Source organism: Astatotilapia calliptera, chromosome 5 (assembly GCF_900246225.1).
Source record: "Astatotilapia calliptera chromosome 5, fAstCal1.2, whole genome shotgun sequence".
Lineage (NCBI taxonomy): Eukaryota > Metazoa > Chordata > Actinopteri > Cichliformes > Cichlidae > Astatotilapia > Astatotilapia calliptera.
The window spans coordinates 20,404,756-20,426,704 of record NC_039306.1 but is presented as its reverse complement, the minus strand read 5'-3'; the positions used below and the strand labels follow the sequence as shown (position 1 = coordinate 20,426,704).

Here is a 21,949-nt window from a genome sequence, read left to right as displayed (position 1 = left end):
GGCAGGAGGAAAAGAAGACGACCGCAGAGGAGGTTCAGGGATCTAGTGAAGGAGGATGTGCAGAGGGCTGGAGTGACAGAGGAAGATGCTAGTGATAGGGTGAGATGGAAGCAGATGATCCCCTAAAGGGAGCACCCAAAAGAAGAAATTGTTAAAGACTATAAGCAAACAACAAAAACTATTTTTCAGTGACTGTAAAAGTTATGTTACATCATTCTACACCATGACCGAGGTTGTGAAAAGGATTAAGCTACAGTAAACGCCAGCAACAACCTTAACTGAAGTAGTCATGTCTGTTACACGAGCACTGCAATAACACAAAAACATTAAGTGTGACCTACAGCAGATCACGAGAAAATATTCCAATATGAGTTTATGAAAAACGCTACTTATTAGAGATTTGTGCGCACATGATGAACAGTTTATCAGCTTAACATTTTGTACAGAGTTGGATAATCCACCTCACATCATGGATCAGGAATAACTTCTATACTAAGATGAAAGGAGAGGAATGTATATCATAAAGTCGTTTACTGTAGTAACTGTGACACGTTTAAACTAAAGGTTATAAGTCGCACTTTGAAATAAGACCCTGTTTATTTATTATAAGGAGGACAGATTTTTTTTCTTTTACCTCAAAATGTATAATTAGAAAATAGTCATAATAATTAATACTTTTAAAATATTTTTAATAAATAAAATAAAAATATATAAGTTAAACTCTTAAAATATTTCATTTAAATTAAATACAAAAATAAAATCTACACTTGAAATAATAAACATTTTGTGAACTTACAAAACTGCACAGCCTGCTTGATGAGGCTTCCGTGCACGTTTGTTGATTGGTTACGTCATGACTTCGAGGTCAGCTGTCTTCTTCGCCAAGTGTTTGCATTGTAACACCTATTCCGATGGTCATAAACGCCGACAGAAACCGTATTGTATTAAAATGACCGAAAGCAACAGTGAGACTACTAAAACGTTTATATGAGCAGATTCCCCCCGAAAACTTTTTGATTCTAAACTACGATGAAAACATGAACCCAAAACTAAAATAACAGCTCAGAAAGTAAAAGACTGCAATAACTCTGGGTCCACTGAGTGTTATCGTAATCCCTGCCTCAATCCCACAGCCGCTCTTTATGAGTGTATTCAAGCGAGTCACTCAGCTCTTCATTTATCAAACAAAAAGCTGCTCTATTGGCGGCCGCCATCAGCCGACCGTCCTATAATCCGGCACAGTTACATAAAACAAGCCTCCAACCCCAACGTCACACGGAGAGGTAACTACACTCCAAAGCGTGGCATTCTTTTTTGTGTGACTTGTTGGCTTCTCCTGGACGCAGAAGGAGCAGGTGTGTCTAAGCGTCATGATTGTGTTAGTAGACTTGTTGCTGATGCTAATCGACCTAACCGGCTCTATCCTGAGTGCCATCCTGCAGACTTTCCTTCGGCCGAGGCTTAAATGCATCGATGGGGAGCTGTGTCTGATCACGGGAGCCGGGGGCGCGCTGGGTCGGCTGTTCGCCCTGGAGTTTGCCAAAGAGGGGGCCCACCTGGTGCTGTGGGACTGCAACGCGGCTGCCAACGAGCAGACTGCCAGGCTGGTGCGAGAACTGGGCGTCCGGGTGCACACCTACACGGTGGACCTGTCCAAGCGTCGGAACATTTACGAGACAGCGAACCGGGTGAGAGCGGAGGTCGGGCATGTCTCCATAATGGTCAACAACGCAGGCGTAGTGGCTGGACGGAGGCTGCTGGACTGTCCGGATGAGCTTCTGGAGAGGACTCTGCTGGTGAACTGCCACGCGCTTTTCTGGGTGAGAGCTGATGCTTTTTTTACGCACACATTCGTGAACCACCACTTTAAAGAAAAAAATTAATGGGCGATCCACCGGTCTCACAGGAGTTATGTAACACCCATTTAGTGTCCTCCTCGCTGGTTCCGGTTGGACTTGTGCACTGATGTGTCATAATGATGATCATAACTCATGTACACATGTAAATAAAAACACGCTACAAGCCAGCATCAAGTTAGGTACGTGATCCTGCTTTTGATCCTCCTAAAGCCTCAATCTGCTGCTCATAAAATAAGTGACAATTAGCGGATTTGCGTAAAATCGACGAGAGACAAACGGTGGGCGGCTTTTCTCTTTATTGTTAACAAATAAGCTACACCTGATCCGTCAAATGAGACTTGTTTCTCTCCTGTTTAACCACGTGTTAGCTTTTATTCCAAGTTTCACTGTTTGAATACATATTCATAGCACAAATACAGTATCAGTTAAAGTCATAAAGCTGTGAAACATCGACAACGTCCCATTTTCAGTTTTCAAAACCAAGATCCTCCAAACAATAAAACCAACCTTCATGTGCATATTCCCATATCTTCGTAGGTTTTGGGGGGTTGGTATGTAAATACACAAGCTATTTTACACTAAAGCCTACCTGGAGTCAACTATTTTTCTCTGCATGTCTAATCAAGAGTTCATTTGCCATTAATAGCCTTTCTTTGGGAATGTCCTCACTTGACTTTTTGCCCCATTAAATGGCTTTTAAAGCATTCTTAAATTGCATTTAAAAGGAGCTTCTGTGCAAGTTTGCAGCTCCATATTTTTATTGTTGGACTTTGTAATTGTCTTGTGAACTTGGCCTGATGCAGCCTGACGGTTCCTCGTCTGTCTTAAACAAGCCCTTTTAGCTCCTATATTTTTAAGTCCTCTGTCTTTTAGCATACTTTGCTCCAGAGCTGTGTGCAGGTACTGATGTCTCTCTCTCTATGATGTCACACAGAGCCAAATGCCCAAAAAAACAGTGTGAGAAAGGTAATTTATAACAGTCTGGAGTCTGAGTACTTACTTCTAAATATCATCACTGCACGAGATCAAAATAAGGAAAGGCACAATAATTCCACTTTAATTTCTGAAAAGTTGTAGACACATAAAGTATGCAAATCAGATTTTGAGCTTTAAGCAAAGGTTTATGGTTCCTGGCCCCCATGATAAGCTTTACTGCTTCACTTACTGCTACAACCTTTCTGATTTCACCCAACAGATGACGAAAGCGTTCCTGCCACGGATGAAAGAACAAAATCACGGCCACATCGTGACCGTCGCCAGTGCACTTGGACTGTTCAGCACTGCCTGCGTTGAGGTACCCTGCAAAGAACTGTTCGAGCACAAACTTAACAGAAATACTTTCCAAAGCGTATGTTAACTGACCCGACAACTCATTTAAAGGCTCCTCTCTCTGGTCTTTCTACTTCCCCCTACAGGATTACTGTGCTAGTAAATTTGGAGCTGTTGGATTCCACGAGTCACTGACACATGAGTTGATAGCAGAAGACCTGAATGGCATCAAAACCACTTTAGTATGTCCTTATATTGTAGACACAGGGATGTTCGCAGGCTGTGAAATCAGGTGAGATGCAATTATTCACAACTGGAGCTTGCTGGGTGGTAATAATGAAGTAAAGCTGCATTTCAGTATGTCCTTTAATGCCTCTGTATTGCATTTACCAGGAAAGAGCTTCGCAGCATAATTCCACCTCTTGAGCCTCTCTACACTGTGCAGCAGTCTATGAAAGCCATCCTAGCAGAACAGCAGATGATCTGCATTCCTCGTCTTATGTACATCCCCTTTCTTGCAAGAGCGTAAGTACTAAGTGGATTATATGACATGATCAGCTGCTTTTACCAAGGCTTAAATTAATATGGGGCTTTTGTTTTCCATTTCTTGATGGATGTACAATAGAGCATGTTAGCTCATATAAGTACTTGGGCATCTATATTGACACAATGTTGATGTTTTTTTGTTTTTTTTAATGTGAAAAATTGCCTCATAGGTGCAGATTGTTTGGCGTGAGCTCTAAAGTTTACTTACAGTAAAGTCAAAATCAACAATTGAGAAACAGGTAAAAATTGCCATGAAAATCATAGGAAACAAAGAACACCGGTCTCTCAAACCAAAATGTGAGAAAGCTGTTGTTCATCAGGTTCAGAAAATTGTTGATGATCCATCCCATTTCCCTTTTCAAGAGTTATTTCTCTCATGGAGACTGTATAGAGCACTGATGTCAAACTTATTTTGAATGAGATGATCTAAATAGGGCGGGGCCAGTGAGGCTATCCTGTCTGCTACTGAAAACGGTTAAACTACACATTTAATCCCTGAGACGTCTAAACAATGTTCCTCAGCTTTTCTACATGATAAAGAAATGCTTCTGTAGTAAATGAAAGAAATCAGTCAGCATGACTCTTTGGGGTTAAACTGTCAGAGAAAAAAAAAAAATCAAACAGCTGTGGTAGCTCATTGCACACACTGTGCTATAATTTAAAAAAACGAAGTTTCTGTTACTTTACGGGAAATATCCTACTGTGGACACATTGTAAAAATTTGGCTGTCTTTTAATTGCTTATCTTTTACTTCATTATTTTATCAGCATGAAAAAGCTGTTAAACCTATTCAAATGCATTTTAAAGGTCAGAAACTCGTGCCCTTCTTCACATTTTCCAAAGCTGCCAATAGTGGATCAGATTGGAGCCTTTGCTGGGCCGATTAAGCCCCTTGGGCCTTATGCTTGACTCCTGGTATAAAGCAACCAACTGTAAAGCAAACCGCTATAAGCACTTAGTCCTCTCAAAATCTATTGTACTTCTAAATAAAGGCTTGGAACAGTTTAAAAGGTCTGGAATTTATCACAGCGTACCTGAATGTTTGCTGGCGTTGCATTACAGGAAAGAGGTTTAATTTGTTGGTTTTTATTATGTGTGCAGCCATTCAGCACTGCATACCCAAGAGGAAAAGAAATCCCAGTTTTAAAACAAAGTTCATTCTTTTTTTCCTTCTAGCTTACTACCTTGGGAGGCAAATGTTGCAACGTATCGCTTCATGGGAGGCGACAAGTGCATGCTACCATTCATCAAGAACATTGAAATGAAGACCTCCAACGGCCATACCAAATTGTGCTAACGTTTCTGATGGTGTCTTTATAATATTCTGTGAAAATCTGCTTACGTTCGTTTTTTCCAGGACTTCCCAAAGGCAAAATTGTATGAAGCAATTTGTCGTGAATGCTGAGCTGTTTAAGTATCCACTGCTGATGCTAAAGGGCCTCGCAAATGAAATAAAAACAATTCACAACAGTGTGGATAGAATAGCGACTGCAGTGATAACAGATCCATACAAGTGCCTCTTTTTATTCACATTAACAAACAGTGCAGAAACAACAAAGACATTAACAAATAAAGGGAAACATGCAACAGAAAAATATTAAGCTTTATGTTTGAGCCACAGACTACAGCCTCATAACCGTAAAAAGGAAGTCAAACATACAAAAGAAATGATTTAAACCCTCCTGTTTGAAATACATGTTCAGCGTCCCACACGTTCAATTTCTTTTATTTATTTTTACATCTGCTGCTGTTGCTGATGTTTTTGAAATAAACTGGTAAGTGCTTCACAACCTGACATTCAAATCCTTGTTAGCCTTTATCACATGAAAAGAAAAAGGCCCAGATATCTTAAAGTAATTCAGTTTTGGTCGTGTTCCTTTTTTCCTTTTCTTAAAAGAAAAACCTTAAAATGACTTCCATTGGAGTACACACCCTGAATTCAGGCAAAATTTACTTCTCTGGTAAATCCATTTAACTTTCAGATCTCGAGTTCAACTGAAGCAGGTCTGTCATGTGACCGAGGGGTCATTGTGGCTATTCCTGCAGGGTACTGAGATTTTGCTTTGGTTTTAAACCAGCTGCACAGTAGCCGCCTGTAAGTAGCCCTGCAGGAACTGGAGAGCTTCTGCATTCAGACTCGTGCTCAGCATTGAAGGAACCTGCACAGAGGGGGAGGGGGGTACAATGTTTATCAATATGGTTTCCAAAGTGACAATTCTTGGATTCCAAACACATTGAATCAAACCAGAAAAAGAACAAAACTGCCTGCATTTGTGAACTTACCCTTCCAGGGCAGGCAGTAGAAAGCTTGTGCAGTGACTGGGCCAGCAGGATTTTTGGATTGCCAACAGCATCTCCAATTGGGTCGTGCTCCTTCTTCCCGGCAAAGGCCAGCTGTGAGAAGGCAGTCTGATAGCCCGGTGTGTCTTCGATGTCAATGAAGTGCTCATCGTCTGGGATGCTGTCGTCTTCAGGAAGCTCAAAGAAACCGATGAGGGCCTGGAGCAGTGGGGTCCTGAAGAGATACAATAACTCGTCTTTGTTTTACTCAGGACAACAAATAAACATTGGTATCTACTAATATGTAATATTCCCAGCAGCCATCTCCCCAAGGAGGAACAGGAGGAGTGCTGTGGGTTACGTGTGCGTGTTTGTGGTCCCAAATCCTTTAGTGGGACCTTTGCTTACATCCCAGCATCATCTGGCATTTTCCAGAGAACACCTGAAGTGCAAGGAGCCCATTATTTCCCATAGCATCTTCAGACTCATGTGCTCAGTGTGAACTAGGGCTGCCACAATTTGTCGACTAGTCACGATTACGTCAACTATCAAAATCGTCAAAGATTAATTTAATAGTCATCTGAAGCTTTGTAAGATCCTGAAAGATGCAGGAATAAGTAGCAGGATTTAAGAGTGTAATAACTGACTGAAACAGAAGAAGGCAGCACTGCATGTACAAGGATGCCAGCTGCTGTTAAACCCCGAAGAAGAAAAATGAGTCTCCGGTATCGTAGCGTGTCCAAATTCAGGGGCCGCATCTTTTGGAGGCCACATTTGTTGGCCGATTACGTTACAGCAACGCAAGGAAGGCTGTCCAAATTCAAAGACTCCTCCAAATTTGTCCGTCATTTCCAGTTTCCAACAATGGTGGCAGCTACTGAGTTTTAATATTACTCTTTCTTGGTCACAAAATAAACTTTTAACTTATTTTCAGGTGAGAATGTAGCTGTGTGAACTTTAAATATCTGCTTGGTTTATTAAGACACCAGATTTTTGCACAAGTGCTCCGATGTTTTTGGAGACACCTGTTACCCACTAGCTCGATAGCTAGCCGGGGGTTCAAGCCTCACTAGAGCCGGCGAGAACAAACTCCCGGCACATTGTTTTCAGATCCCCGCTCAGATCTTCTGCTACTCAGGTTAAACACTTGGATAACTTAAAAATATTTTTGTTTGGCTTTTGTCAGTATTTTACTGAGAAAATGGTTGGCTGAGATTAAAGTTATAATTTTCACACAGCTGAATAAACAGAAAACAGAGAAGGGATTAAACAGAAGTGTGAGATGGTAGAATATACTCCAGTGTCCTGTTATATTTTAGATAGCAAGGAGCAGACGGCTGAGTTTATTAAACTCCACCGAGACAATCTGCAAATTTCATTAAAGGTTTAATAAACTATCATCTTTTTAGTTAGCACAAACCTTAAACACTTTAACCTGTAAGCTAATGATAGTTACATAAGAGCAGATGCATGCTGGTGCAATAAACTTTACGTTTTATGTCCAGGGGATGCATGATCTGATTAGTCGACTATCAAAATAATTGTTTGTGGCAGCCCTAGTGTGAACCTGCTCTCTTTGCAGATGAAGTGGATTCAGAGCGGTTTATAGTTCCTAACTGGACAAGCTGACGTCCCTGAAGTTTAACTGATTTTGGGTTACTGTAATATAATGATCCACTGTCCACTTCAATCTCAGGCAGTGTAAATGAAAAGTGTGCATTGCTGCTGTGTAAAGTTTTTAAATGTTCGAGCTTCATGTTTTCTTACCAGAGTTTCGTGTACTCCGTGTCCATCATTGCAGGACACTCAGTGAGGATCTTTGTAATGCCAACAGCACAGATCTTTTTCTCGACTGGTCCAGACACCTTCTGAACCTCTGGAATAACAATTTTCTCCAGCACCATACCAAACATTCTGCAACACAAAGTCAGTGAATTTAATACACTTTCAAATCGGTCTTTGGTTTGAAATTAAATTACAGCTACTGGTAACTACTGCACTCTATAATCACACACACTTTGCAATGTCATCACTTCAGTCAACTATAGTTTTAATTTTGCCATAAGCACCAGAGCTAGTGAAGAAACTAAAAGAGGTGCATGATTAATTAAGTTTTGACATAAGTGTTACTTTTAAAATAGATCAGCAAAAATTGTGCGTCTTTGCAGTAAGTTTGAAAGCCATGCAAATTAGCTTATCAACAGAACTTGTAGCTTCTTTTGTGCAACTGATGGATCAAACAAGATTTTGTTTTGGGGTTTGTTTGTTTTTTGGAACACTTACTTTGGCTGGATGCTGTCAAAAATCTCCTGAAGTGCTATAGCTCCATATTTGACACAATACAAATTGACAAACACCAGGAAACCTATGAGAGGGGAGATAAAAAGGTTCAGTCGCTGGCACTGCTAGAGCAGATTAAAGCTTGAATGTTGCTAATGGTAATGGTATACTAACTCTTGATGAACTTGGTGGTTTTGGAACCTTGTAGCCTCTGGAAGAGCAAAATGAAGATCTGTTTCCTGTACTGAATGAGTGATTCTCTGGCAAAAGAAAGGGAAAACATTAACAACAGCAAAAACCAAAAACCTAAACATTTTTTGCCAAAGACAACACTTTAGAAATGAACCACTGAGGAGAAGATTTATCAGCTTACGGGGGCATGTGCTCTATGATACTGTTGAGAAGGTAAAATCCTTGATGATCATTGGCCTTGGATGCTATAAGCTTTTGGAAAACTCCAAGCAAGCCAGGCTGAGGAAAAAAGTCGACAAACAATAAGAAAAACATGCCATCTTTTTTGCCGAGTAAGAAAACGAGAATCAGAAGAAAACTTGTATAGTTATTTTACTGATTAGCAATTAAAGTACTCGGTTGAGCTAGATTTTAAATTAGTCATCTTCTGGCCAAAAATAAATAAATATTTTAAAAAAATAACTTGTAAATATAAAATTTAAAAGTATTTGTTCGCGAAATTTCAGTGAAGGAGGAGGAGGAGGTTGTGCCATACTCACTATTTTATCAGCAGCAGACCTAGCAATAGTTTCACCTCCCTTCTCCAGGTAAGCCTGAAGGAGGCGCACCAGAGGGGGGATGTTCCCTGTTCGTTCCCAAAGTACAGGCTGCAGCAAATGAGGGAATAAGGCCATATAGGAGGCGGGAATAGAGTTAGAGTGGATCTCTAGGAGGAGAGACATCACCTGGAACACATATGGAAGAAACTCTGCAAAAGAAGACGGATAAAGATGTTGAGTTGTCCCTAAAGAGGCACCAACTGTGTTTTAACACAATCTACACTTAAATAACTGACGTACCCTGAACATCGTTCTGGAGGATCTCCGTGAAGACGGGGAAGAGTGCTTCCTCAAAACTGCTGACTGTAGCGGGGTTCGCCTTGCAGGTGATGCGGACAGACAGGCACAGGGACTCAAACAGGTAGTGGTTAAAGTGAGGTTTGCTGGGATTCTGAAAGCAGACGAAACATTTTTCAATACTTGATGCGTTTCCCCTCAAAACAAATCTATCTGTATCTATAAGTACTAACAAACATTGTGTTACCTTGCTGACTTGGAGAAGCTTATGAGTGAGCTGACCAATCAGCGTAGGGATGTAGGGAACAATGGACTCCTGCAGCAGGGAGAAGCTGCGCATGATGGCTTTGAAAATGAAACGAAAAAAAATTAACATGCACAATTAGGCTATGTTATTAACTTTGGACTTCGTGTGACAGTGAGTGAGGAGCATTTAGATAACAGGCAAGTCAGGCTCACCTTTCATAATGTATTCATTTTCTGCAGAACCAGGAAAAGCCAATGCCTTGAACAAGTTGTTGAGCAGCTGTTCAGTACAGGGTGCCATCTCTGCAGCAGTGATACTGATAACACACAAAGAAGAAGACTGACTGCACTTTGGAATCCTTTCATCTTACAGTTTAATACTAAATGGATGGAGAAAACGATACTAACGGGTAATATAGCCACTACTAGGCATGAGTGCTCACAACATTACAGGATTAATACACAGTTTTCCTCTTTAATGATTGAGACAACATTCTAATGAGAATAAATGCTCTTTATTGCAAAGGAAAAAATTAAGTTAATATTAAAATTTACTTCACTAACAGGGTTTGACATACATTTGCGGCTATAACAGACCTGTAATTGTACATGTACTCTTCCTCATCACATCTGTTTTTGATACCAAGATGGTGATGGCAGAAACTCTTATTAAGGCTTCAGTACAGACTTCAGAAAACAGTGAGTATTGAGTAGTGAGCTGATAACTAGTCGCTGTAAGCTTTACCTCAGCAAACAATGATCAAAACAGTCCCTAGTTTGACGTTAGTTACCTTTAACTATCACCAAACATGATGCAACACATTAAAATCTGTTCTTTCCTGGCATTGTGCAAACTTACATCCACACCAAAGGCCATGAAAACTGATTAATCTCCCCACAGAATTAGGGTTGACATTTCCAGGATTTTCCCCAAAATGCTCCACCCTAAATGTCCATGACTTTTGCAGGCTTTTTACAACTGTAGAAACTCTGGTGTTACATTTGGGAAATGTAAACCTTCTTATATGCTGATTTTAACATGAAGCTTTATTTCATAGATCAGTCCAACTCATTAACCACTAATTTAAATTTATGTTCTGTATCACTTGTTTGTTTGTTTTTAACTCAAGAAATGGCGATGGACAAAATGGGACTATAGAGTCTTGCATTGTGTGTGCACTAAAGATGGCACTGCTTAAAAACAATTGGTGTTATAACCAATTTGCACCAACACAATTTGCAGTGCACTCTTTTCTGCTCCTTTCTCGGGTTAAAAAGCCAAAACATCCCCACAGCAGTCCTCTGACCTCCCTTTGTTCTCGGCGTTTTGAGCCTTGGGCCGTGTCTGCTGGGGTGTCTTCTTTGGTAACACCACTGCTCGAGTTTTAATCAACATTTTTTACTTTCGGTTTTTTCTATTACCCCTCTCACACTTTCAACATACTGGGGCATACAGCTACAGTAACACGTCCTGCTGCCAGATGCTTCTCCTATGTTCTGTGCTGCATGCATCAATTTAACCCAACATGGCTCTATTCCAGCCACATGACTGGTTCAGCATTAATGTCACTATAATTGGCCTTTTGTGTTGCCTATCAAAACATGGATGGAAAGAAGTTCCATTAACTTTGCCTTACATGTCTATCAAAGATGATAATTATTATTCATGTGTTACAATATTATTTGATACTTACAGTGTTGTGTTGTTGGGTCCCCTCATAGTGAACAGTCTCTCCAAAGCATGTGCAGCATAAGTGTGCTCCACTGTGCTCTCTGCCTGCAGGTGAGTTATTAGTAGAGGGACTGCCTGCAGCAGCTGCTCTTTAGGAAGCTAAAGACAAAAAAAAAAAAAAAAAAAAAGATAGAAGCACTCTCTGTATTGGATTTTTTTTTTTCTGAAACTGAGCTGGTCATTGGGGAGGAAAAAAAGCAGGAAGTCATACCTGGCTTCTGAAGATCATGACATACTTGATGGCATCAGCCTTCAGCACTGGGAACTCATTAACTACAATGAAAATGACACGAAGAAAATTCACATTTTCGTTTGTAAATGGCAGAACATTTACACAATATCTCAAAATCTTTAGGATCTCAAAATGAATAGTATCTCTATCATCCAGCTGGTTACAGAGGAATAAATGTGAAGAAACTGCTGTATCGCACAGGCATTGGCACATTAAGATGTGAAGTATTAGCAGTTTTCTTACCATTGGGGGATTTTAAATCAGGGAGAATGTGGTTCACAAAGAACTCTGTCAGATTCACCAGTTCGTTGGCTTGTGTTATTCCATGCTGTTTGGATAAGATAAAGGATTTCACATTTAACACAAATGTTTTAGCAGTTACATATGATATACATCAAATTCAATAACTTTGGAGTGCGTATGTCAACCACACCTTTTGTGTCTGGGCTTTCGATGCCAGCGATGTGACCAAATAGATGGCAGCATCCTTGTGTTTCCAGTTCTCCCGAGGTGTCTTGGCGTACTCGGCCAGCATCGAGTTCACGTAGCCGGAGAAGATTGCTGTGACTGGTCCCTCAAAAAATTTACAAAGTCCTCTCACCAAATCACACGCAGCCCTACGGCGAGTGTCGATGTCTGAGAAAGGATGGCAAAATAGGATTATCATCAAACATTTTGATAAAATGTTTTATAACAACTATATAACATCATTATACCTTTTTAAGATCATTTTAAATTAAGTAAAAAGCAAAACTTTTTTCATTCAAATTTAATTTAAGAGATGGTGATGCATTTTTACCAGATCCCTCCAGGTCTCTTCGGATGTACTCCTCTGAGTTATCTTCAAAGGCCTCCTCATCCGCACCTAATCCGACATTAAATGTCAATCTGGTCAGTGACACTCAGCACATAAGCATGTGTGTATCCAAGCAAGCAGCGCCCTGAATCTCTAAGCACTTCCAGGTGTAATTTGATGGCTTACTTCTGAACTCCATGTTGGGCACAATGACCTTCTCACAAATGCTTGTGAGTGTATTCTGGTCCTCAAACAGATGCTTATAGTGTGGCCTTTCACAGACCGATGCCAAGAACTGGATAGCATTGCTTACGAGCTGCAACAAAGACAAGGTGAACTGTAAGTATGGGCTAAGTGAACTTCAAAAATAACAGAAACACAGTCAGGTCTCACTGTTCTCACCAGGTCATATTTGACTTCCTGGCCAGTAGAAACTAGAAGGTTCCAGATTGCAGTAACAAAGCGTGCGGTATATAGAGCTGAATATCACATAAAACATAAGTAAACATTTAAATATAAAAAACTGACAAAAGACATAAAACCAGAGAAAAACACGCATAATGAGAGATACAACAAGAATCATAGGAGACCTAATCGACAAGGCATCCAGGAGAAACAAACATGCACTCCTCCATCATAAAAACAAAAAAACACAAACAATTTACAAAAAAAATGGACGCAAACATGAGAAACATACTTTTTGGCAATAAGTGATTAAACTATGTTGCAGTAAATGTAAAGGAGAAGATAACTCACATCTGTTTGTAAAAGTTTATTATCCAAAGTCAGTAGGCCATGGAAATTGGTCATCCAGGTTTCCATATGGTCTTCAAAAAACTCTGGAAGGTCCTGTGTGACACGGCAGAGTTTACTTGCAGTGCACATGAATAAATTCCTAAACAGACTGAAGCTAACCAGATGTTACTGGCAACATAGTAGTGCTACCTTTTTTGTAACTATCCTGACTTATCAATAATTACTATACAACTACATTAAATTTTTTTTTTTTTTTAAATATTATTATTTCAAAGAACTGACCTGAAAGTTAAGACTGTAGAAAAGCTTGGCGATAAGTGTGAGTGATGAGAAGAGGACCTTCAAGGCATTGACATCTGTAGCATGAGTTTGACACAGCTCGATTGTGGCCTGCAATAAAGACAGATGTATTCCTAAACCTTGTTTAAAAGTTTTATTTTGTTAGGTGTTACATAACATTTGGTTTAATTGTGATAACAAACCTTGAATAGTTCAGTCAGAGGTAGCGCAAACGTGTCCAGAACCAGTTTTATCTCAGACCAAAGCTCATTTGACTTGAACTCATGGCGATACCTTAAAAAGAAGAAAAGGTGCAGAACACATTAAATTGTTTTATGAAAACAGATTCATAAAAGATTTTAAAATCACTGAGAAGAGAGTTCTACCTCTTGAAGAGTGAATGTGCAGTGCGCAGCACACCGTTGATGATGTGGAAATCTCCACTTCTGAAGCGAGTCACCATCTCTGTTAGAAGGTCTGGCCATTTTTGTGGAAAGTCTTCACGTCCTATGATGCTGATGGCATCACTTAACTGTGAAGACAGATTGGACACATGAGTAGGAGTGAATTTATGGATATTCTTCCTTTGCTTTAAAGTACACCTTTTAGGGACAATGGCGTGTTGGGACGCACCTGTTTCTGTATCTGTTCCGGGCTGCTCAGCATCAAATTTACAATGTTTGCTTTTATTGCCGTTCGGTCAGGATCAGAGATTTTGTTGGGTTCATCTTCAACCTGTGAGTAAACAAACCACAGAATTAGGCCAGCATAAACAAACCTGCTCACAGGTGTTAAATTGTATTACACACAAACTTTTCGAGAACCTCAGCAGACACATGACAAAATCAAAACAATTATTAATGGAATAAAGAGGAAAAAAATCTTAATCTAGATCACTACAACCGATCAGCTTTATACTGTGCTGTTAAAGTGCTGAATACACTGCCTATGTAGTGCCATGCCGGTGTAAATGAATGGCAATGCATTTTTAACTGCCCCCACCCCTGGACTGCGAAGCTGAAGGGCTTATGCCACACTGCTAACACTGAGGTATTTTATGTGCATGGGAGAGACAAAGGAGACTGTTTCTTTCAGTTTAGCAAGCAGATAACAAAAGTGAACTCTAACAATTTCAAATGGACCTGGGTTCAATGATAACACAGTGTATTTCTATTCAAAGATATTAAACATGTGCAGAGAAAAACACTTTCAATCAGGCTGTTATTCAGCAAGACTCACAATTCTCCAGTTTCTCTTTATATAATTTTTGAATGTCACAGCAGCACAGACGCGGATCACGTTGTCCTGGGACTTCTCCAGCAACGTGAGAAGTAACAGTGGATAGTTCTGGTTTCCTTCTACAGATTCAAGAAACTTTTCAGCTGTAAGGGAGGAAAAAAAATGTTGTAAAGGAAGTATTAGAGCAAATATTAGAGTAAATGAAGTAAATAAATTATTCATAGCTCAATAAATAAGTGAACAACAACATTCATTGTAAACTCCTTTTTGATATGCAAGCTGTCATTATAGTGTATTACCAGGACGTCTGACTGTTGGATCTGGGTCGAGGGTTTTTCTTAGGAACTGAGTCAGGGTCTGTAGGTTCGCATCATTCAGCTCCATGATCAAAACTACAAGGGAGTGGAAAAAAAGACTGAAAGAGTAAATTACTGAAAAACAAAAAGTGCGTTGCAAGAGACTAAATGCAGTACCTCATATAGGTTGACAACATGTAACGATCTAACTAAATCTACAACATTTTTAGCAATGCCTTAAAACCTGTGCATTGTTTCCAGCAAAATAACATAAAAGTTCCCATGTGCATACGTAATTTGACTTGGTTTGATTGAAAGCCGTTTCATTGCTCTAACAACCCAACTTAACTCTTGACTCCTAAGTTTACAGTGTGTCTGCTAGGCTAAATCATTCATGCATTCATTTTAGCCTGGTAGCAGCTAAGCACTATAGACTGCCAATGCCAGATTGAGGTAATGTAGCCATAATTTGGCACCGCTGCTGACTCCAGATCGGTTTATGCGGCGTAGCTTCTGAGCTAGCAGGCTAAAGGCTGTCTAGTCTCCTGTGAGTTTTAATATAAGCACATGGCCGTCGCAGATTCGCATGTATTGGACAGTATGCAAGGTCTACGTTATATTAAACCATTTCATCACTGTCCCGAACAAAGCAAAAAGGGGAAAAAAAGCATATTCAAAGCAAGATGGAAAGCAGGATCTCGATTCCAGTGAATAGACTGATCCAGCAGCCGGTCCTGTCCAAGTCATCCAGCTACAGTTAGCACTAGCTTGCTAATGTGTTTGCTGCTAACCATAAAGTTAGCTAATTTCCGAACAATATGAATTTCCTCTTAAGTTATTGAACCGTAACAAATGTCAGACACTGAATTAACTGTCACTGAATACCACAACTGTTAAAGCAGTGGGACGCCTTACCGTGATAGTTAGTTTAATTTAGGATGGGATGGAGAGCCACCACAAGTCGTACAGACGTACCGCTTCCCGAGCCAGCTTTCAAATACCTTGAGTAAAAGGAACTGCGCGGTTAGAGTACTGCGCAAGCGCAGATGTCACGCCAACGTCGTAAGGCACGCCCCTTGTCTAGGTTTAAGTGTAGCAGCACTAAACGGTTATTTACAATGTTCCTGTTGAGGTGGAAGTCGGGGTGGGTTTAAAAAAAAATCCATTTTGGCTTGAATAACGCAACATACATTCATTAAATCCTAAATCTATTTTTAAATATAAATGTATTATGCCAGAAATGCCTGAATTCCAACAACCACCAAACAGCTAAAACAACAAATAAGAGCAGGTAAACGGATTCCGCAAAAAGATATAAACACAATACGCGGACCCGACACATCAGTGAGATGTAGGCTGTCACTCGATGGCACGTAGGCTACTGACATGCCGTCGGGGTTGGAAGCCTCATTCTGATGCTCCAACAAAAGTTCACTGAATCAGAAGCAAAAGAAGATCAAAACTACGCTTCACATTTGATAAATATCGTCATTAATCCCCTCTTACTTTTGCTGTTTTGCTTCCACCACGATAAAATCACACTTCCTGCACATCTCTCTCTCTCTCTCTCTCTTGGTATACTTCAAGATATAGTTTCCCATCTCAAAGTGTCAGTACCGATAAATGAATCAGAATTATAGTATTTCTGACTGACTCAAAACTGAATCGAATCGAGTGGATTTTAGGATGGAATTGGACCTTGTGAATCGGAATCGAATCGATTATAGAAACCAGTGACAAAACCCGGCACTAATTAAATGTATGTGTTACATTTTTAAAATTTGAAAACAAATTTAAGGCCACAAACATAAGATGAAGTAGACTGAACACGATTTTTTATCAATTTGTTTAAGTAAGTCACCACTACTTTTTATTCAGAAAGCTGATGTGAGTTGTCTTAAATTTGAAAAACTAAGTTGGAAATTTTGTTTCCCAGTGGGAAGGATAAATGGTTTGAAAATGCCATATCACTGCTTTCCTCCTCCCTCGCACAGATCAGTCTGTATGTTCATGGCGCCCACATATTTTTCTGGAATGTGTTGTGCAAACCTGGGTTCAGCTGGAGAAGCTTCAGCTGAAGAGATTATTGTTGGCATTGCTGTGATTCTTTGCGTGATACACTGATTTGCTGAGTAAATGTTTACTCTTATTCAAACTGTTTTGTGCCTTCTTTCAGTTTAACACCAGGTTTATAAACAGCTTGCTAGCTAGTGTTAGTCTAGCTTCGGCTCATGTTACTTAAAGATTAACCCCACAGCTTTAAAAACCTCATATAAAAATCCTTCCGTGAAATTTTCTATTGATTGTTTGAAATAGAAAAGTCAGCAGCTACTTGATAAGAGGGCAGACAAAGCTTTTCGGAAGGTGCAGCTGTTAGGGCTGGGGGCTTTTTTTCAATGAACTTTTATAACATATGAACTTTATATTCTTAACTCCTGTATTATTTTAATGCTTTGTGGGTGCTTTTGAACATCACTATTAATGTCAAATCTAGCCTTTCTTTAGCAACAGAAGCATACTGTTTTTACATTCAACAAACATTTCTGTTTAATTACATTTTAACCAACAACAACAACAATAATAATAATAATAGTATTTGTTTTGTTAAAAATGTGTTTCGATACAAGTTTTGTTGTGAAAGTCCAAAGCCATAAATCAGATCAATGGCCTGTTAATTGGTTAAAGTCTAAATTGGCTTTATAGTTGAAAATAAAGTAATTTAGCTCATCCTTCCAAACAAATAATTGAATTCCACAGTTGAAACATTTTGCTGTTGCCTTTGTGCCTATAAACACTGCCATATGTTTGGTCATTGTGCTTATTAGAAACGTTATATATTAGAAGTTAGCTTTTGACAAGGATGTAATGATTATATTTAAATTAGGTGGTCTTTTTTTAAAACACATATCTCTTTAGGTCTAAACAGTGGCAATACCACACATTCAGACACAGTAGTTGATGGTGTTTTTAATATTATATGTGATTGTCTAATTTGGATGTATGAGGTCTGCATTGACCTTCAGTGTTGTAAATTATAACGGCTGCACAGCCATTAAGGATTAAATCAGCTTCTAAATAATTTTATGGTTTTTCTCCCTCTGCTTGCTTCTTACTGTCTTGGAGGGTCGGGACCAGCACTCCCCACATTACATCAAACTCTTACAAGTCTAGAAAAGGAGCTGTTGAACAGAAAGACATCAACTGAGTGGTAAAAATGTTGGTTTTCCAAAATATTCGTAATCGTCAGTGACATTTATATTAATCAGGCTGAACTTTAGTCATACTTTAGATCAGTGGTTCTCAAACTTTTTACATCATTCCCCACATGGCAGGAAGAAATGTTTTCACACCCCATGCAAACAAACGAATGACAGAAAATCCTAGTTGCATCTTTATTTAGATAGCAAACTCATTCACAATGAATTCTTCAGTAATTTTTGTTTTAAATGAACAACTTTCATTTCAAACAACTATTTGTGACTTTTGTCACTAGACTGCTTCATTAGTCTGCACCACAGAATGCACAGAATGTGAACTTTGCCAGGAACGCAAAAATAAAGTTCAGTTTTAGTCTTATTAAAAAGGAAATCCAGAAACCTGCGAACAGAGATGAAAAAATATAATTTAGTAAGAGCTTAATACTTTTCATTCTTAGTAGCTGCAGTGTGCCTGTTTTTCACTGCAGAGCTTTTCAAAACGTGGTTGCAGGCTTGATACTGCCACTCTCGAATCATGTTTAATGTTCAGCTTGGATCTATGCTTTGTTTTCAGTGAGACAACAGCAGAAAACCCCATCTCACAGAGATAGGACATGGCAAACAGAAGCAGAATGTCCACAGCTCTGTCCTATGAGTGGAAACAAAACCAAAAACAAAGCACCAGAAGCACACCGGCCAAAAACAACAAGGGCACAAGAGTCCGAGACCCAGCTTCAGGAGGGCGACCATGAACCCGGCAGAACAGGAGCGAATGGCGAAGCGGTTCAGGCGGCCGCCCCGGAGGTCGACAGCAAAACAAAACAGAGGACAAAAGTTCGGGAGGCCGACCAGGAGGCCAACGGTCCAGCAGTCCAAAATCCCGGAGTTCCGGGGGCCGACCCGAAGGTCGAGAGCACAGCAGGTCAGAGATCAAAAGGTCAGGGGGCCGACCAGGAGGCCAACGGTCCAGCAGGCCAAAACCCATGAGTTCCGGGGGCCGACCCGGAGGCCGAGAGCACAGCAGGCCAGAGATCAAAAGTTCAGGGGGCCGACCCGGACGGCAATGATGTCCAGCAGACGGCCCGGAAAGCGGCCGGCGATCCCGAGGGGCAAAATGAGGCTTGGGCGATAGCAACACAACCGCAGAACCAGGCGAGGCTGACACAGAAACTGAGGCCGAAGCTGGACCAGGCGGAGGCGAAGCAAGAACAAAAGCCAAGGCTGGAACTGACGATAGCGACACAGGCGCCGAGGCCGAAGCCGGGTCAGGCGAACCAGAAGCAGAAGCCGAGGCCGGACCAGGCGAGGCAGCAGCAGGGGCTGGACCAGGCGAGGCAGCAGCAGGGGCCGGACCAGGCGAGGCAGCAACTGAGACTAAGGCCGGACCAGGCGAAGCACAGGCCGAAGCTGGACCTGGCGAAGCACAGGCCGAAGCTGGCGAGGATGATGAAGCTGCGGCAGGAGAGGATGATGAAGCTGCGGCAGGAGAGGATGATGAAGCTGCGGCAGGAGAGGATGATGAAGCTGCGGCAGGAGGCTGGACGGGCTCCTTGGGCCCTCCAGCTGACGAGGCAGGAGGCTGGACGGGCTCCTTGGGCCCTCCAGCTGACGAGGCAGGAGGCTGGACGGGCTCCTTGGGCCCTCCAGCTGATGAGACAGAAGGCTGTGTAAGTTGCAGCCACACACAGTCTATAGTGGGCGACATGAGTTTGTATGAGTTCTCAGACTGAGGTGTGGCAGAACCAGGTGAGGCGTCGTCCTCAGGTTGAGGCGCAGAAGCAGCAAGCGGTAGCGCGGCAGGTGGTGGTCCTGCAGGCGGCGGCACGGGAGCCGCAAGTGGTGGCGCTGCAACCACAGGTGGTGGCTGGGCGGGCTCCTCGGGCCCCCCAGCTGACGTGGTAGGAGGTTGTGTAAATTGAAGCCACACACAGTCTAAAGTGAGTGGAATGAGTTTATACAAGTCCTCAGACTGAGGTATAGCAGAACTAGGCGAGGTGTCGTCCTCAGGCTTAGTCGCAAAAGCAGCAGGCAGTAGCGCAGCAGGTGGTGGTCCTGCAGGTGGCGATACGGCAGCCGCAAGTGATGAAGCAGAAGGTGGCCGGACGGGCCCCTCGGGCCCTCCAGCAGACGAAGCATGAAGCTGGCTGGGTTCTCCCGAACCTCCAGCAGACGAAGCATAAAACTGGCTGGGTTCTCCCAAACCTCCAGCAAACGAGACGTGAGGCCGGACGGGCTCCCCGGGCCCTCCAGCTGACACTGAAATAGGCTGCACAAGCTGCACCTCCGTCTCCGGCTCCAAACCGGCCTGGATAGCAGTCCCACAGCAACTTAGCTGAGCCTGATGGCTAGCATTTCCAGTGAAAACAGTCTCATCATAGCTGGGCTCATGACCCGGAAAGGCAGTGTCCGTTCCAATAATCTCCGGAGAAAAAACATGAGCCAAGATATAGTCACTCACTTGTGTTCGTGGTGTGGAGCGTCGATGGCGCGCACGCCGCTTTTTCTTGAAAGTGGAAGACGGCGGTGCAATAGGCGGAAGTCCCTGGTAACGCCGAGGTCCCCTGAGAGCCAGTCGAGAACCCCGGAAAGAGGGCTCATGCTCCGGAATGAGCCATGGCTTCCACCGGAGCTCCTCCTCCAATAGAGCGCAGTATATCGACTGACGCTCGTCGTGATCTAAATCAACGGTGTCCAGCGCTTCCTCGCGCTGGACCGTGGCAGGAGTATGGCGAGACTGTGATGAGGGCGTGGAAACTGGTGAGCTGAGAGGTGGTGACGCTGTGGCGAATCTCAGCGAACCGACACGAACACACTCAGGTTCCGGAGGCAGCAATGGAGATGACTGATTGTGGGGTTGTTGTGACTGGTGGGTGCTGGAAGCCATTTCCTGACTCGACAGTTCCTGGGCCTGCAGCATCTCCTTTATCCTGGTAAAGGCAGCAACTATGGCAGGTGAGTCCGGGAGCTGGAGAAGGCGGGGATCCCTCTCCATAATAGCTTCAGCAACGTTAACCATCACCAGCTTGCTCTTCAAATCGGGCGCTGTAAAGATGCGGTCGAGGATCGCTTGGATACGAGCCGTCTCCTCCAGACACTCGACGAGAGCTGCATCCGCTGGGTCCATACTGGTCGGGTCGTTCTGTCACGGCGGGGTGCGCCGATGTGTGTGGAAACAGGACCCAAAAGCAGATGATGACGAGTAGTTGAAAGTTTGAGCAGAAAAGTGATCCTTTATTAGATGACGGCAGGAGTAAACCAGGAAACCAAAGTAAACTGACAAAACACTAAGAAACAAAACACTAAACGGTACTGAGACCAAAACCTAAACTATGACTGTGATGGAAAATAACCAGCAAATACTATGACTAAGACTAATGATGAATAACAGATGAAAACCATAACTAAGACCGAGGTCAAAATAAACAGAACCAGGCTAGAACTAGGGCAGAATAAACAGACGACCCGACAATGGCATGAAGAAAACAAAAGGCTTAAATACAGACATGAGGTGATCAGGGGAAGTGGAAACATATGGGGGAACAGCTGACAGCCATAAACCTAATGACAGGACCAGGAGAGAAAAGCTAAATACAATTAACAGAGAACACATGACATTGTCAGAATAAAACAGGAAATACTAAAACTAAACATGACAACACAACTTAACAGACCTAATACGTGATGAATAAATACCAAACCCCAAAACATAGAAAACCCAGGAACAATAACCAATAACTGCCTAAACTAAAGGCAAAATAGGAAATAACACAAAAACTAATAACATATCAAAAAATACAAAGAAAACTCAGAGTGCTGGGTCGGAGACCCAGCCTGTGACACATTAAGCTTTTTAAGTATATCGATGAGATAGGCCAGCTTCATCAGAAAGACTTCATCATTAAACTGGCTTGCAA

General features: G+C 41.8%; 2 protein-coding genes across 3 annotated transcripts; one reads left to right on the top strand and one right to left on the bottom strand.

Moving 5' to 3' along the window:
• Positions 1 to 860: 860 nt before the first annotated feature.
• LOC113022496 (retinol dehydrogenase 10-B-like) lies at positions 861 to 5,144 on the top strand. 2 transcript variants are annotated; one of them, XM_026167958.1, is made up of 6 exons: positions 861 to 1,283; positions 1,387 to 1,820; positions 3,055 to 3,153; positions 3,275 to 3,420; positions 3,522 to 3,653; positions 4,851 to 5,144. In XM_026167958.1, the coding sequence occupies exons 2-6, from the start codon at positions 1,398 to 1,400 to the stop codon at positions 4,969 to 4,971; spliced, it is 921 nt and encodes a 306-aa protein (XP_026023743.1). In that variant the 5' UTR covers positions 861 to 1,283; positions 1,387 to 1,397; the 3' UTR covers positions 4,972 to 5,144. The 2 variants fall into 2 exon arrangements, with proteins under 2 accessions (XP_026023743.1, XP_026023742.1); XM_026167957.1 differs by having other exon boundaries at positions 861 to 1,820.
• Positions 5,145 to 5,178: 34 nt separating this feature from the next.
• Positions 5,179 to 15,902, bottom strand: cse1l (CSE1 chromosome segregation 1-like (yeast)). The gene is given in 25 exon segments (XM_026167959.1): positions 5,179 to 5,833; positions 5,958 to 6,189; positions 7,722 to 7,868; positions 8,238 to 8,319; positions 8,409 to 8,494; positions 8,608 to 8,705; positions 8,966 to 9,174; positions 9,266 to 9,416; positions 9,510 to 9,607; positions 9,722 to 9,825; positions 11,203 to 11,339; positions 11,452 to 11,513; positions 11,716 to 11,800; positions 11,906 to 12,108; positions 12,272 to 12,337; positions 12,455 to 12,584; positions 12,671 to 12,747; positions 12,949 to 13,117; positions 13,307 to 13,414; positions 13,507 to 13,597; positions 13,690 to 13,835; positions 13,937 to 14,038; positions 14,543 to 14,685; positions 14,842 to 14,934; positions 15,754 to 15,902. Coding segments are annotated over 24 exon segments (2,901 nt in total). The 5' UTR covers positions 14,927 to 14,934; positions 15,754 to 15,902; the 3' UTR covers positions 5,179 to 5,743.
• Positions 15,903 to 21,949: the final 6,047 nt, after the last annotated feature.

What these genes read in the sequence shown, in the direction of transcription:
- LOC113022496 (XM_026167957.1), top strand. Translation starts at nt 1,371, where the DNA reads ATGATTGTGTTAGTAGACTTGTTGCTGATGCTAATCGACCTAACCGGC. An exon ending in ACTGCCACGCGCTTTTCTGG is followed by an intron (nt 1,821 to 3,054) that starts GTGAGAGCTGAT and finishes TTCACCCAACAG; the next exon opens with ATGACGAAAGCGTTCCTGCC. An exon ending in TCAGCACTGCCTGCGTTGAG is followed by an intron (nt 3,154 to 3,274) that starts GTACCCTGCAAA and finishes TTCCCCCTACAG; the next exon opens with GATTACTGTGCTAGTAAATT.